Below are 14,795 nucleotides of genomic sequence, written 5' to 3'. Positions count from 1 at the left end.
ATGAACCAATTATCTCACTCAAATTAAAGCTACTTCATAGATATGGTCAGCAACAAGTATCTTGGGCAGAATTCAGAGTGCTGGTGAGAACCTTTAAAGCCTTGCTTCAGTGCAGACTTGACCAAGCACTACAATCAGTGGGGAAAGGCTTTCTCTCAGTCACACCGCATCACAGGCATGCCTGGTGAGGACACGGGAGAGAGCCTTCTCAGTGACTGCTTCCAGGATGTGGAACTAGGTACCTTCCTTAGGAGGTCTGTTTAGCTCCCATCCTCTTGTGTTTCCACCAGCAGGTAATGACCTTTTTATTCAGGGAAGCTTTTTGATTCTTAATATGTTGTGACAAAGACAGGTTTTAATGGAGTGGGGATATAGTTCCTATTTTATTATGTTTTGTGTGTGTTTTAAAACTGTTTTTAACTGGTATTTTTTAAATACACGTTTAATTGTGTTTTGATTTCTTTATAAAGAGGTTTTATTTTGTTACTTTATGTTTTTAAAGGGTTGCACACTACCTTGGATCCCATTTTGCAAGAAAGGCAGAATATAAATTAAATAAAAATTAAAAATAAATAGATAAAAGTAAAATCTAAGATAATTTTAGTTGTGATAGACAAAAATATTAATAAATTTGTCAGGGCATCTGCTGGTGGAAGCATATAAACACTGAGGTCTTGGGGAACAAACTAGCAAAGGTTATATACATTAGATCTGTTCACTAATTCCATTGATCCCAGTTAGTCTCAAAGATGCTACAATATCTATCCATTTATTTTAGTCCAGCATATTTGTTAACTTATTTTTGCTGGATTGTGCTTCTGGTCAATGATAATAATTGATCTTATTCTTTTCATATTTTAAAAGAAAATCCATGTCTTTGGATCAGAATAAACCACTGTTTATCCCAGCAGGAATGGACTCTCTTAGTCAAATAGGTTGGTGATTTTCTTTTCTGGTATGTCGACCATGCATAAAGCCTCTAATACAAAGAATGTAGAGGAAAAAATAAATAAAAAGAAAAATCTCTCTTTGACACATCTATGAAATGTATATGGATGTAGTTTTGGGGAAAAAATGGGTTGGGAAATTTTAATGGTGTTTGTGAATATATGAAATATGCCATACTCTCTATACCATGATCCTGTGTTTATTCACTCTAAAGTTCAAGAAAATGTGTATCAGATTTCATATTTAACTTGAATATTACAGAATTGGTGACAACTCTCAGAAACTTCAGTGTTAAAGTTCTCCACAATTAAGGCATTTTATGCTTTCATTTCTTCACTTTGTTGAGGATATTAAGTGAACTACCTATCTTATTCTTTTTAATTATTGCTTGAATATAGTTACACTTCTTATGATTACTAGGCCCACCACCTGCTGCTGACAGTGATATTGGAAAACTGCATGCCCAGTCACCTATGGATCTATGGAAGAAAGTATTTGAGAAAGTATTTCCACCCAAGGTATGTATATTTTTTCATTTTAAAAATCTTATTTTTATAAAGCTTAATTATTATTATAGTATTTGTTAAACTTAGGGATTGGAGTTTTGGATCAAGTTAAGTGTTCTGAAAGTTCTGTTTATTTCAGTAAGGCTCAAGTCCAATCCCAAATTGTTTAGTGATTGAGAGCCAATGTGGTGTAGTGGTTTGAGTGTTGGACTCTAGGACACTGGGAGATGAGGGATCACATCCCTGCTTGGGGACCTTGGGCAAGTCACACTCTCTCAGTCTCAGGGGAAGGCAATATCAAATCCCCTCTGAATAAATTCTACCAAGAAAACCCCATGATAGATTTGCCATTGGGTTGCCACAAATCAGAAGTTACTTGAAGCATACAACAACAAGCTTACATATACCTTTGGAAACGTGACCCTGCTGGATGATTCACAAAAATAGCCAGAATTATATCACTTGCCAATTGCCTGAACAGACCTTTTCTTTCCAGGGGGTCAGGACTTATATTCAGGAACGTATATTCAGCCGCCATGTGGAAACAACAGTTTATACACTTGGCACAACCATGAATCCTAGTTGGGTTGCTGTCTCACATGGTTCCTTCTGACAAGTTATGGCAGAGGACACAGAATTGTTAAATCCATCCTCTGTACTGGTGGAGATTATTGTCTTTGGCTCATTGAAGGTAGAGAAGCAAACTCCAGGGTATGGATGTTGCTCCATAAGCCAAACATGGCCCACATGCTCTGTCCACCCAAACTACAGCCCTTGATTTTCAGCTGCACTCCTTCTTGTGGTGCTGCCTGGGTGCCTGCTGTCTTTTCATGGCATACACTGAGGAAGAGAAAGCAAATACTGTAGGAAACAAATCAAGCTTTTGTCTGAGGTTTTGTTAACTGAAGCATACCTGAATGTATAAATGAAGATGCATGTATGTTTATGTGTGGATATGTATAAAGGAGGAGTTGGAATGAATATGTGTGTGTAAGAAAACCCATGAAATTCATCGAGTTGCCATAGGTCAATAGGTGACTTGAAAAAACACACACACATGTGAGAGATTGGCATGAACTCTACCTGGCTGTGAGGAATATGGTTGGTTGGTTGAAAAATTATCCCCACCCAGCTTCAGAGATAGTCCAAGATAAGCCTAAATTGTTGTGGTGCAGGGAGGAGAAGACTGTATTTTACTATTTTATCTGCACATTTCAGAGTATCGGTGTTTTGAAAGAAGTCATTGACCCTGGTCAGGATCCACAGTATGCTGAATATGAAGTTGATGCTATGCGAGGTCAGAAGAACCAGGTATGTCACTCTGCAGCTGCTATTTTTTATACTGTTGTAATGAAACCTGGGAGGAATGCACCATCATCACTCATACACCATAGATCTGCCCAGTCCTTGAACTTTGGAGCCTTTTAAAGCTTTAGATCCCCTTTCAGCCATAAAGTTTGCTCAGTGGCCTTGGACAAATCACCATTTGTCAGTCTGATATGCTTATTATAGAAATAAATGTCATAAAAATGTCAACGCCCTTTGTACAGTGGAGTAGTGTGAAGAAATAAGCCCAGTTAGTCTATAACAGGAGAAGACTAGGTCTCAAGCAGATGGGTGCCTCTGGCTGCTCCAGCCAGGAATGTGCCCTGAGTGGAACAGGACCAGAGGCCACCATGGTCTACAATGGACTGCTGACAAGGAGCGCTTTTTTTTGGTGGCTGGATTTGGGCCGCCATAGGTGGCCATGGTGCAGTTTTGGCTCAATCCGGGGTGTGTGTGACATCTGAATGTCACAGACCCAGATCAGTCTGAAGTTGGTTCTTTTGGCCCTATTTTTCAGACCTATATTGAGTGAAAACCATGTGCAGAATATTACTTCTCTATTACATTAACTTGATTTATAAGAACTGTATAATTTGTTACCAGTCATTCTCAATCATGCAGAACCAATGTGATTGTTTGGTTTTGTGTACTGGACTAGGTCTCCAGGAAACCAAGGTTCAAATCCCTGTTTAGCTAGAAAAGCCTACTAGGTGTCCCTGGGCAAATCACACTCTCACATCCTTAGAAGAAGGCATTGATAAACCTCCTCTGAATATATTTTGCCAGAAAACCAGGGTCACCATAAATCACAATAAACTTGAGGGCACATAACAAGAACATGCCCAATGGCGCCCACCAATTAGATATAGGGGCCATCCAGAAGCTTGTTAAAACTTTGCTGCATGCCTGGAACTGTCAAGTTTGTTAAGAGCTAATCCTGCCACAGTTTGGTTACCAGTTCTGCAGGCATGCCTTTAATAATGCTTGTAGTGCTATTTTTGTTTCAGTAGAGAGAAGAGGTAGTTGGCATCAGACCCTCATCTCCAAATAAATGGTTGTCTCTTAGTTATTGCTTCAGAAATGTTCTGATGAGTGTGAACGTTATCTAAGGGCGAATATTTCTGAATCAGCAAAGATCACTTAAATGAACTGATAGTGCTGGATACAATCATTTCTGCTGGATTTTGTAATGTTATTTGGTTATTAATTGTACTATTTGTTGATACTCTTTATATGTAGCATTGGAAGTTTTTTAGCACTCTCATCTTTCAGTTGGTGGAACCCAGCATCAATCAAGCTTTGGCTGGCATCCTGTCAGTGGCATGCACAAGCATAAGTCAAATATATGTGTGCATATATTTCCTTTTGGCCAATTAGGAGGTTGGTTTTCCCCCCCCCCCCCCCCCGAGATCATTTGTAGAGTCACTGTAGCGTGTCCCCCATCCTCCATACCATGCTTAGTGGAGAGCAGGGAGGGAATCGGAGAACCATTCAGCTGTGGCCCTGCAGCCAGATACAAAATGATTACATCCTCTACTGAGACCTCCTGAGGTCCCCAATGGACTTCAGCAGAGGATGTAATCATTTCATGCTAGACTATAGAGACATAGTGATATACTTACCTTATCTCCTTCCATTGTCATCGGGCAGAGAATGGCACAGGTTTGTAGTGAGTCTACACTACATTCAGAGATTGGGGCATGGCCATGACTAACTTATTCCATTGATTTCTATGGAATTGACACATGACTAATCTCTCATATTTAATATTTAAAAGCTTACAATCTTGCTCATCTATTCTTTTTATTTTTTCACAAAGTTGTGCAAAATGTCAGTGGCTTGAGTTCCACCATTATTTGACTGCTGTAAAAACTACAACTGAACAATTATTAACATAATAAGGCTGCAGTACTTAATTTGTGAAGAGAGGAGATCTCCTTTTCTCAGGATGGCAAGTGGAGCAATCTACTGCTTTTGGGTTTTACTCCATGCGCCAACTGCAAGGCAGGACTCAACATTCCTTTCCATTTATTCAGTTTAGACTCCTCTCCCCTTCTCAGTCAGTTTTATTTTACCTGCCCTGCTGACCAGACTGAGGTAACCCCTTCTCCAGCAAATTACTCCTCCTTGCATCCTCAGACCCAGCTCAAGGGCTCAAGAGATTGTCTGGAAATGCTTTTCAGATACCTTCCAAGAGCTGCAGGGTGGGAATGGAATGGGATTTTCATCACACTGGCCCACAGCAACAGCCTTGCATTGGATTTAGGCCATGCACTGTTTGTTGTCTGTATGTTTGAGCAACTTTTTTTGTACATGAACAACATTTTTTTAAATGTTCCATAATGTATTTCACTGGTTGTAAGGGACATTTCCTAAAGTAATACATTTCTACTGTAAAGTAGGCCAGGTTAACAGCTTTTAAAAATTGTGGCGACGTGGAAGAACTTTGTGTGTGACCTTTAGTGGTTATCTCTAGGATCATTTTCTGGACTGTTCCTTCTTAAGGGTGAAAGGTAATGCTGCAAAATGGCATGGCCCCATTTTTAATCTAAAGTAACCCATATTTTCTGTAGAACTTGATTCTCAAGAGAGGCACTGTACATTTGAGGTTACTTAAGTGCATTTCAGTGACCATGCTGTTAGTACTGAGCCAAACTATTATCTTATTGACGTTACAGTTTTATAATATTTATTTATTGCCCTGAAATAAGATACAATTAAATAATACTTCAGATTGCTCCTAGTACACCTACAAATACATTTAACATTACAGGTTTATTCCAGGGCATTAACCTAGAGTTACCTCACCAAGTATTTCAATTTTAAGCCAAAATGGAAAATTAATCTGAGCTTAATTTATTTTTTGTGGTTTAAAAGTGACATCTAATTAATGACTAAGACATTTTATTGAATTTATTTTAATCTGTCAGTCAAAATAGAATGTTGTTTAATTGCTGTCTCTATATATTTTTGATGTGCAGTCATACCAAAGTTATGGTTATGGATGGGTTTTTTTAGTAACTAAAATAGCCCACAAGTGAAAATTGATTAAATCATATTGAAAATTAATCTTTTTCTGAGTGTTTCTTAGTTTCAGTGCTCATTTCTTTTATCTTTTTCATCTTTATTGATGCCATTGGAAGTTGCTATAGCTTTTGTTGGTGGTACTGTTGCAGAAAAAAATCGGTAATAGACAAGTTCTGTCAAAAGAAAATTATCTGCAGTTATTTCCCTAAAATTTCCATCTTGAAGTTCAGTTATTATAAGATTATTGTAACATTTGAACTGGCTTTTATGAAAACATTTTGGGATTTTTGTATTTCATTTGATCTTAAAAGCTGTAAGATAACCCTGTGTACATCTGTAAGAAAACAATTCCCTGGCTACATTCAGTTTTTAAATGCATTAGGATTTCCCATAATTATATGAAAATTGAGAGCGAATTGGCCCTTATCTTAAGAATAAGTATTAAATGCTTCAGAATGCTAATCTTTTTTCCTTTTTTGTAGTCCTTTGTTCCATACATTCTTTTAAAGATAAAGCATTTATACAGAAAGGAGCATTTATGTTAAAGGTATACTGTCAAACATAATGCTTGTATTTCTGTTTCTTGAAGGTATTCATGCATAGTAGCTTTTTATTTTGTGCATTTTCCCCTGATCATTTCATGTTGTTCTTTTTGACTCAAAATGACTATCTCTAGATTTTAATACACTTCTCACATTGCGGCTGACACTAGAAACCACACATCTGCAAACTCTAACAAGACTCTCCATTTCTAGCTAAGCCTTCATAAGAGTAGCACATCAAATAATTTTTTTCCTGGCATGTGGTGAACCATTAGTGTTTATACGGACCTTTATTGTGGTGATCTACCACAGGTTCTGTTTCACAAAACATGTAGAAGGGCATCATTCTGAAATATACTGAAGGTATACAGATATACCTCAGTTAATGAAGTAGATGTGTTCCTGGGCATTACTTCTTTAACAGAAAATCTGGTACTGATGGTACCATGGAAAGAATAAGAATAGGTTCCTACACTGCAAAAAAGAAAGCCATTCAGCATGGTTCAGTAAATTTTTAAATTCAATATTAACATTATGCATGGGAAAAAACAAACAGGTTGGGTAAATCTTGCATAGATAAACAAAAACATTTTGAACCTTCTGAAGACCACTTGAACACTTCTTCCAAAATACATCAAGGATGATTTTTTTTTTCTTTTACCAGCTTCCACTTTTCTTATGAGTTTCACTTTAGTGGCCAAACTTACAGAACTATCTTTTTTTAACTTGTGTGGGGACCTGATGGGGCAGGTTTGTTTGGTCTTCCCTTTTCTCTCTGTTTCATTGTTCCAATAACTCCCTCCCTTGGGAGGTCTGTTTGGCTCCCTTCCTAGTGTGTTTCCTGTGCCAGATAAAGAGCTTTTTAGTTATGGCGGCATTTGGTTTTTATTATGTTGTGGCTGATGAAGCTTTTAATAGGGACTGTTGCTCCTATTTTATCATGCTTTGTGTGTACTTTAAAACTGTTTTTAACTTGCACTTTTAATTTCTGTTTTTTTAAATGAAAGTTTAGTTTAATTGTGTTTTAATTTTTCTGTTAAGAGTTTTTAAAGTTATGTTGTGCTTTTTATAGGATTATATGCCACCTTGGAACCCATGTTGGGAAGAAGGTGGGATGTTAATTAAATAAGTATGTATACAGAGCAAGGGATTCTGGAAGCAGGTGCTGCTACCTTGCCTGTTGTATGTATGCACACAAGGCTACAGTAGGATCTGCTAGAGCAGAATCCCATTCTTTCCCAGCTTAAGGTTTATGGCATTGTTTCCTGCAGACACACTGTGAAAAAATCTATGTTTCATCAGCTTTCTTTTATCATCCTCCCAGTGCCAATGCTGCTACAAAACTGCCAGTTGGGGCAGAAGATAAGGAGAGATTAGATGGACATAAAAAAAGACTTTGTAAAAAGCAGCTTTTTTGTCAGAGCTTTGTTAACTGAAATATTCCTATATTCATATTTTTCTTAGGGATATCAGTGAGGCAAATAGTTTCTTCGTTCTGTGTAGATAATATATTTTTAGATACAGTTGTCCCTTCCCTTATGCAGGAGATCTGTTCCGGACCCCTCCGTGTAAGGGAAAAAACGCATACGCTCAAGTCCCATTAGAAGTAATGGGGCTTGTGCCAGCGATGCATCCCATTACTTCTTCTGGGGTGCATCAGCATATCACACATGCATAAACAAAGAACTTGTGTAGTGATAAACCAGACATTAAATGAAGCTTCTGGACTCTTCTTGATTCATGCACGAAGAGGTGACGGGGGAGGAGCTTTTAGTGGTGGTGATCCTAATAGCACAGATAAATGGTCAGCACTGTGATCTCTGAGAAACCCATTCAGCTGTTTGGGCACAAGCGACTGAATTCAAGCACTTCACCCACTCCAAAAGCTGTAGCACTGATCATTTGTGAGGAGGTGTAGATCTTGCCCATAATTACAACATAAGAAGACGTCTGTCAGATCAAGGGTCGGTATAAATCAATATTTGTTTCCAGCAGTAGCTAGCCAGTCACTTGGAAGCTCACAAACAGATATGAATACAAGAGCATTTCATTGTTCATAGATAAATGCCTTTATACTTAGAGATTCCACTTTGCAAACAAAGTCTATGTTGACGTAGACTTGAGAGATCAGGAGCTCTAGATTGTACTTGAGAGCAAGGTAATATAATTGTTTAGTATAGTAGCATCTCAATAATTGCTCTTTGAAACTGCAAGTAGTAGATATAGATGCAATTAGAATAACAGACTCCAGTAATTTTGCAGTAGGTCTCAGTATTAGAATAGCTCATAGGACACTTCCAGTATGAAATTAAAAGATAAAACTGCTGTTTGTTGAGTGTTATGAAAGGTTTCATGATAGCTGCTTTAATCATGGCTAATTCTCTGTGTGTTGCAGCCTGAATTTCTTTTACAACACATTCATAATTAAGATTACAGATATTGCTGAAATATTCCTAGCAAGTTTTTTCCCTTGGGTCTTTGGGTTTATCTTTCATACATTGTTTCAATGTGCCATATTTTATGTTTTTATTCCATTTTCATATGTACTGATTTTATGTACTATTTGTCCTGTGACACTAATTCTTCATGTTGGCTGTGTTTTGTTGTTACATGCTTTCATGTCAACTCTGACTTGTGACATAGGGTTTTTATGGCAAGATTTATTTGGGACCCAGAAGGAGCTATTGGGCAGCAACAGCACTTTTCCCTGATGCTTGGTCCACCAGTGCCTGCTTTGCCCTTCCTTCCCTCCTGCCCTGTGCTTCTTTCTGGGCCAAGCAGTGAAGGACAGGGCAGTAGGTAGGAATGGGAGGCAAGACACTACACTGTGGCCACTGGTGGGAGTGGGTTGCTGCTGCTCAGCAGTGGTGTCTCAAGCATTGGTATTACCCAGTGTGGTAACTCATGGTGTCACCATCACCCCCATTGACACTATAGAGGTATAATGTCTAGCTCAAGGAAAGAAATAGTGCCACTCTATTCTGCTTTGGTCAGAGCTCACCTGGAATACTGTGTCCAGTTCTGGGCACCACAATTCAAAAAGGATGGTGACAAGTTGGAACGTGTCCAGAGGAGGGTGACGAGAATGGTGAAGGGTCTGGAAACCATGCTTTATGAGGAGAGACTTAGGGAGCTGGATATGTTTAGCCTTGAGAAGAGAAGGTTAAGTTCTTCTTCATGGTCTTGGCAAATCACACAAATGAGTTTTTCTGCGCCTGTGCAGTTTAGCTTGGAAACTTCTGAAATCACTAGGCTTAGTTTGCAACTTTTTGGGGTAGCTTTGCCCATCCCAATATAACCCCCATGTGTCCTGCGCCTCTCCAGTTCTCTTCCTCTGCTGCGCTAGCAGCTCAAGAGAACTGTTTGTGGAATCACTTCTCCAAACTCTCTAGGCTTTTATATACTTCGGATTTTTGACCTCGGACCGTTTGGCCACTCTTTGGACTGTACTTTGGGCTACTGTTAGCAGATCATTTGACCTTGGAGCTGGGTATGTTTAGCCTTGAGAAGAGACAGTTAAGACATGATATGGTAGTCAATATTTGAAGGGGTATCATATTGAAGATAGGGCAAGTTTGTTTTTTGCTGCTCCAGAGAATAGAACATGGAGCATTGGATTCAAACTACAGGAAAAGAGATTTCACCTCAACATTAGGAAGAACTTCCTGATAATAAGAGCTATTCAACAGTGGAACACACTTCCTCAGAGAGTGGTGAAGTCTTCTTCTTTGGAGATTTTTAAACAGAGGCTGGATGGCCATCTCTCAGGGGTGTCTTGATTGTGTCTTCCTGCATGGCATAGGGTTGGACTGGATGACTCTTGAGGTCTCTTCCAACTCTATGATTCTATGATTCTATTATCTCTTCCTATACCACACCATATAGAATCCTTTGTCATGTTTTTTGTACTGGAGGCACAGTGGTTAAATGCTGGTACTGCAGCCACAATGTTGTGAGTTCAATCCCAGGGGCTCCAAGGTAGACTCAGCCTTCTGTCCTTTCGTAGGTTGGTAAGATGAGTACCCAGCTTGTTGTAAACCACTTAGGGAGTGCTAGTTCACCGATAAGCATTATAGAAATGTACTTGCTATTGCTATTGCTCATAAATTGTAGTTCCCATATGTCACTGAATATAATGATATTAGCTGTGACATAAACAACTGGCACAATTAAAATTATACTTTTAAATTACAATATCATACGACAACAACTACTATGTCAGGATGCACAGGGAAGCCATTGAAATCCACAAACACCTGGACAATTTCAACAGGAAAGAGGAAACCCTTAAAGTAAACAAAGTTTGGCTATCAGTCCTGAAAAATAGCAAGATAAAGACTCAACAAATGCAAATGAGAAATCTCCCAGCAGACAATGAGTGCTATCAAGGAGACACTAATCCTCTTTTGCAGACCCTCCCACCCTGAGGCCTGCCATTAGCAACAAAACAATACACATGCAAATCACTTCTGCCTTTCCAGGTCGCACAAGAATTATGGATTTTGATATGGCCCATGGATAAGTTGAAGTAAAACTTAAGGGCACGTAACAAAGGGTGTAAAGAATCAAGTAAAGGAAAACAATGTCAAAGAGCTTACAAAATCCCAGCAAGCAACTGATAAGGAGGGAACTATGGTAAACGTTGGCTGTGCAATGTATGGAGAGATGGCCAGGTGTAGGCAGGGCTAAGGAAATGTTAACATGTCAAAAAGGATATAGGGGATTAGACCTAAAGTACAGTATTAATGCTTATCAAAAAAAAAGGTACAAACCCCTTCTCTGAGTAGAGTAGTGAAAGGCGAGAGCTTAGTCCAGCCTGGGAGAACCTAAAAGAAGCTCAAATTTCCTCTTGGCATTCTGTTGAGGGAAAGCACCAAAAAGCTGCTGCCACTGCCACTGTTTTACCACCCAGGTATTGAAAATGGCCAGAAGCACTGTGTGGTTGAGAGAATAGCGGGGGTCAGTGGTTATTTTAGGTTCTCCCAGAATGGAAAGAGCACTTACTTTTTTCCACTCAGAGAAGAGGATGGTTTCTTTTTTTATGGTAAGAATTAAGATACAGTAATTACGTTAAATCATGGATGAGGTGACCCAGGTTTTTTTTTTTAGGGGGGAGGTTCAGTGTTTTGACTAAAATTTCTAGACTTATACAGGAGTATATACAGTAGCCCCCCCTATGTAGAACTGAACAAAATCAGTAGGACATAGAACTAGATCATTCATATGATCTAAAAATGAATATTTGAATGCAGCTATAATGTTCTCATATTAAGTATGTAGTTGGCTATGTTTTGAGTCTTAATGTAATGTTATGATTTTTTTAGTACGTATGTTTCTGTTGCAGGAACTAGAACAGTACAAGAAAAATGCCTCTAAAACCTGGAAAGAAATGGATTTTGACTCTTGACTGAAAATTGTATGTCTCAACCAGAGTTCAACTTTGTTGTTATGTTTTGTGCATTTAAGTTGGTTTGTGTAAGTTTTATGTACAAAATAAATTTCACTGGTTCATCAGAAGTATACTTATTGTTGTTACTAACAAACTAAGTAAATTAATGAAACTCATCAGTAGAACTCAGATCTGGCATTTAATGTCAAAAAAGCAGGTCTGTATGCATTAGCTGATCTGAGCTTTATAAAATGGTGGTGTAATATTTTTCCAGTTAGGACAGGCACATCCATATTTTGTCGCATGTTAAAAGATAGTTTTATTTACACTACGGTATTGGAAAACATGGCCTATTGGACTGTAACTTTAATTATCAAAATTCTTTATGGTGGATATCTTTGAACCTAAAGTATTCATAGATCTGTTTTTTACTGATAATAAAAGAAGGCTGAGGAAATTATTGTTTAAGGCTGTCTTTACTGTTTTACATTTATTAGACATTGGGGCAAATTGATAATGCAAATAATTCAATTTGTAATTTTTAAATAAAGATTTTTTTATTACAAAGTATCCACAGCTTCTTTCTTTTTTCATTCATGAGACTTAATATTTGTTCCAAACACAATTTTTTTTTTGGGGGGGGGGGGGGAAATGAGATTAATCTGGAAATTAAAACACAATGGCCAAAAATTTATTGGGACATTACTGTTGAATGCCTCTTGATTATGGCAGTACTTGTAGTATTTACACACTTATATAAGGTGATATCCAACACCTCCAAGCATTGCCCACTCATCCACAGTGCAAACATATTCAGGCATAGATTTGGACTCACCACTACCACAATGTCCCCTGGAATAGTTTAGAAACTACCAGACCCACACTGCTCTTCTGCTGCCATACCTTCTACTGCAGTATACTGGCAGAGCTTTATACTTCACTGACATTGAACAGGATCTCAGCCACGTAATTTCACCAATATGATCTTTACTTGGAATGTGGAATGGGAGAAATTAGATCCAACTCCCATTTCCTAAACATATGTTAAATTATTTATTTATTTATTTAAATATCCACATCCTGTTCTGTATTTTAAGATCTCAGTGATGTACAAAGAAAAAGGAATCTAAAACAATTTAAAACTTATACAGTTGACCCTCCACATTTGTGGCTTTGACTTTTGTGGATTTGATTATTAATGGATCTGATTAGTATGTTCTCCGTAGGAATCTCTAGGTCCTCCAGCGTGACTTTATGGTCAACTTCCATCAAAAGGTGTGCTGAAGAACCTAGAGATTCCAAGAGAGAACACTTCTCTAGGCATTTGTAGGTCCTCTGGTGCAATTCAGTGGTCAACTGAATTGACCATAGAGTTGCCCTGGAGGACCTAAGCATTCCTAGAGAAGTGTTCCCTCAGCATTTCCACTTTCATTGGAGTCTTGTGCTCCTAACATCAGTGAATGTGTGTGTGGGGGTCCACTATTTAACACTTCAGAATGATAATTCATACAGTCATACAGAAATATTTACATTCCAAAGGCTTGGGTAAAAGACATCCTTTAACTTGGTGCCAAAGTGAAGTCACAACCAGTGCCAATCAGGTCTTCCAAGGCACTCGGCCACAGCACAAAAGACAGTCATCTGTGCCTCCACATATTTATTGCTTCCACTGCTGGGACAGAAGGGAGGACCTCAGATTTCAATGATTGGCCAATTATATGGATTGAAAGGTGCTCCTTCAACTATTGAGGTCCCAGGCTTTTGGGTACTTTAAGTGTCAAAACCTGCACCTCAAATTCAGAAGTATATTGGTAACTCGTGCAATTCCTTTAAAGCCAGTCTCATTCCATCAGGAATATAGTTTGCAGTCCATTTTGTCTTTTGAGGCAGCCCGTCATGTTGAGCACATTGCAGTAGTCTAATCCAGAAGTAGTTAGCTTATCCCTATCGGGGACAGGCCATGGGTGGCAGGTCAATCAAAGATGGTCCCAGGCACTTTGGGCTACAGAATCTATCAAGACCCAGTGACAGAGATTGATCCAGGAATGCTCCCAAGCTTCATAGTGACTTTCAGATGTTTTGCTTTGGCATACTCTTCATAGAATGACCAAATGTGCAACTTACACCTTTCTGTACTGTCACGACACAACCTGATTCAGTTCTAGTTCTGTGCATGTATTTCTTGCTCTACTTTATCAGATGCTGACCTAGCTCCTAAGGCAGCATGCAGATCACCCTTGTCAGGTGTGGGGAACCAACCCAGGAGTACTCCCAAGCAAAATATCTAAAAGAGCCAGTGCATAGCTTGGTGGTATTCCTAGATCCATCCCTAATGGGGAAAGTGTTAATTTCAAACTGTATTTTCACATACCAGAGGAACAAAATGCTTAACAGATTGTACTTTAAGCTGCAATTCTTTACAGACTCACAAACTCTTATTTTTTAGTACACAGGTCCAAGATATTTATTATTTATTTATTTATTTATTTATAAAGCGCTGTAAATTTACACAGCGCTGTACATACAGTCTTTTTAATTGGACAGTTCCCTGCCCTCAGGCTTACAATCTAAAAAGACACGACACAAAAGGAGAAGGGAAAGGTGGTGGGGAAGGGGCCTCTCTAGTAGGATAATACATATAAAATACATAGCAATACAGGAAATGATTCAATAAAACAGACAACAAAAGAACAACAAAAAGCAAGTGACAATTATGCAATGCCTGGGAACGCTTCTCTAACAGGATGGTCTTCACTCCGTGTGAAGTTGGTTAAAAGAAGAGATGGATCATTGTTTTGCGGGGGAAGAAGGTTCCAGGAGTGAGGGGCAGTGAATGAAAAGGGGCGTATCCGGGCAGAGGAAATCCTGGGCTGGGACAGCAGACCTTGACTACCAGAACGGAGGGCCCTGGTGGGAAGGTGAGGAGAAAGAAGGTCTGATAAGTAAGGAGGGGCCAGTCCATGGAGGGCTTTAAACGTCGACAGCAGGAGCTTGTACTGAATATGGAAAGGGAGGGGGAACCAGTGAAGGGATGCCAACACATCATATTTCTGACTT

At 38.8% G+C, this 14,795-nt stretch overlaps 1 protein-coding gene across 1 annotated transcript in view; it reads left to right on the top strand.

Annotated features, from left to right (window-relative positions):
• Positions 1-12,301, top strand: part of DYNC2LI1 (dynein cytoplasmic 2 light intermediate chain 1) — a 56,159-nt gene extending 43,858 nt beyond the window's left edge. Inside the window, exons 10-13 of the mRNA XM_042442713.1 lie at positions 865-935; positions 1,369-1,466; positions 2,673-2,765; positions 11,694-12,301. Of these exons, the coding sequence (XP_042298647.1) occupies positions 865-935; positions 1,369-1,466; positions 2,673-2,765; positions 11,694-11,756 (325 nt within the window). The 3' untranslated portion in view covers positions 11,757-12,301. The remainder of the gene's footprint in view (positions 1-864; positions 936-1,368; positions 1,467-2,672; positions 2,766-11,693) is intronic.
• The last annotated feature ends 2,494 nt before the right edge of the window (positions 12,302-14,795 follow it).

This window comes from Sceloporus undulatus, chromosome 1, assembly GCF_019175285.1.
Source record: "Sceloporus undulatus isolate JIND9_A2432 ecotype Alabama chromosome 1, SceUnd_v1.1, whole genome shotgun sequence".
NCBI lineage: Eukaryota > Metazoa > Chordata > Lepidosauria > Squamata > Phrynosomatidae > Sceloporus > Sceloporus undulatus.
The sequence above is the reverse complement of the archived record's forward strand: the minus strand, read 5'-3'. Positions and strand labels throughout refer to the sequence as shown.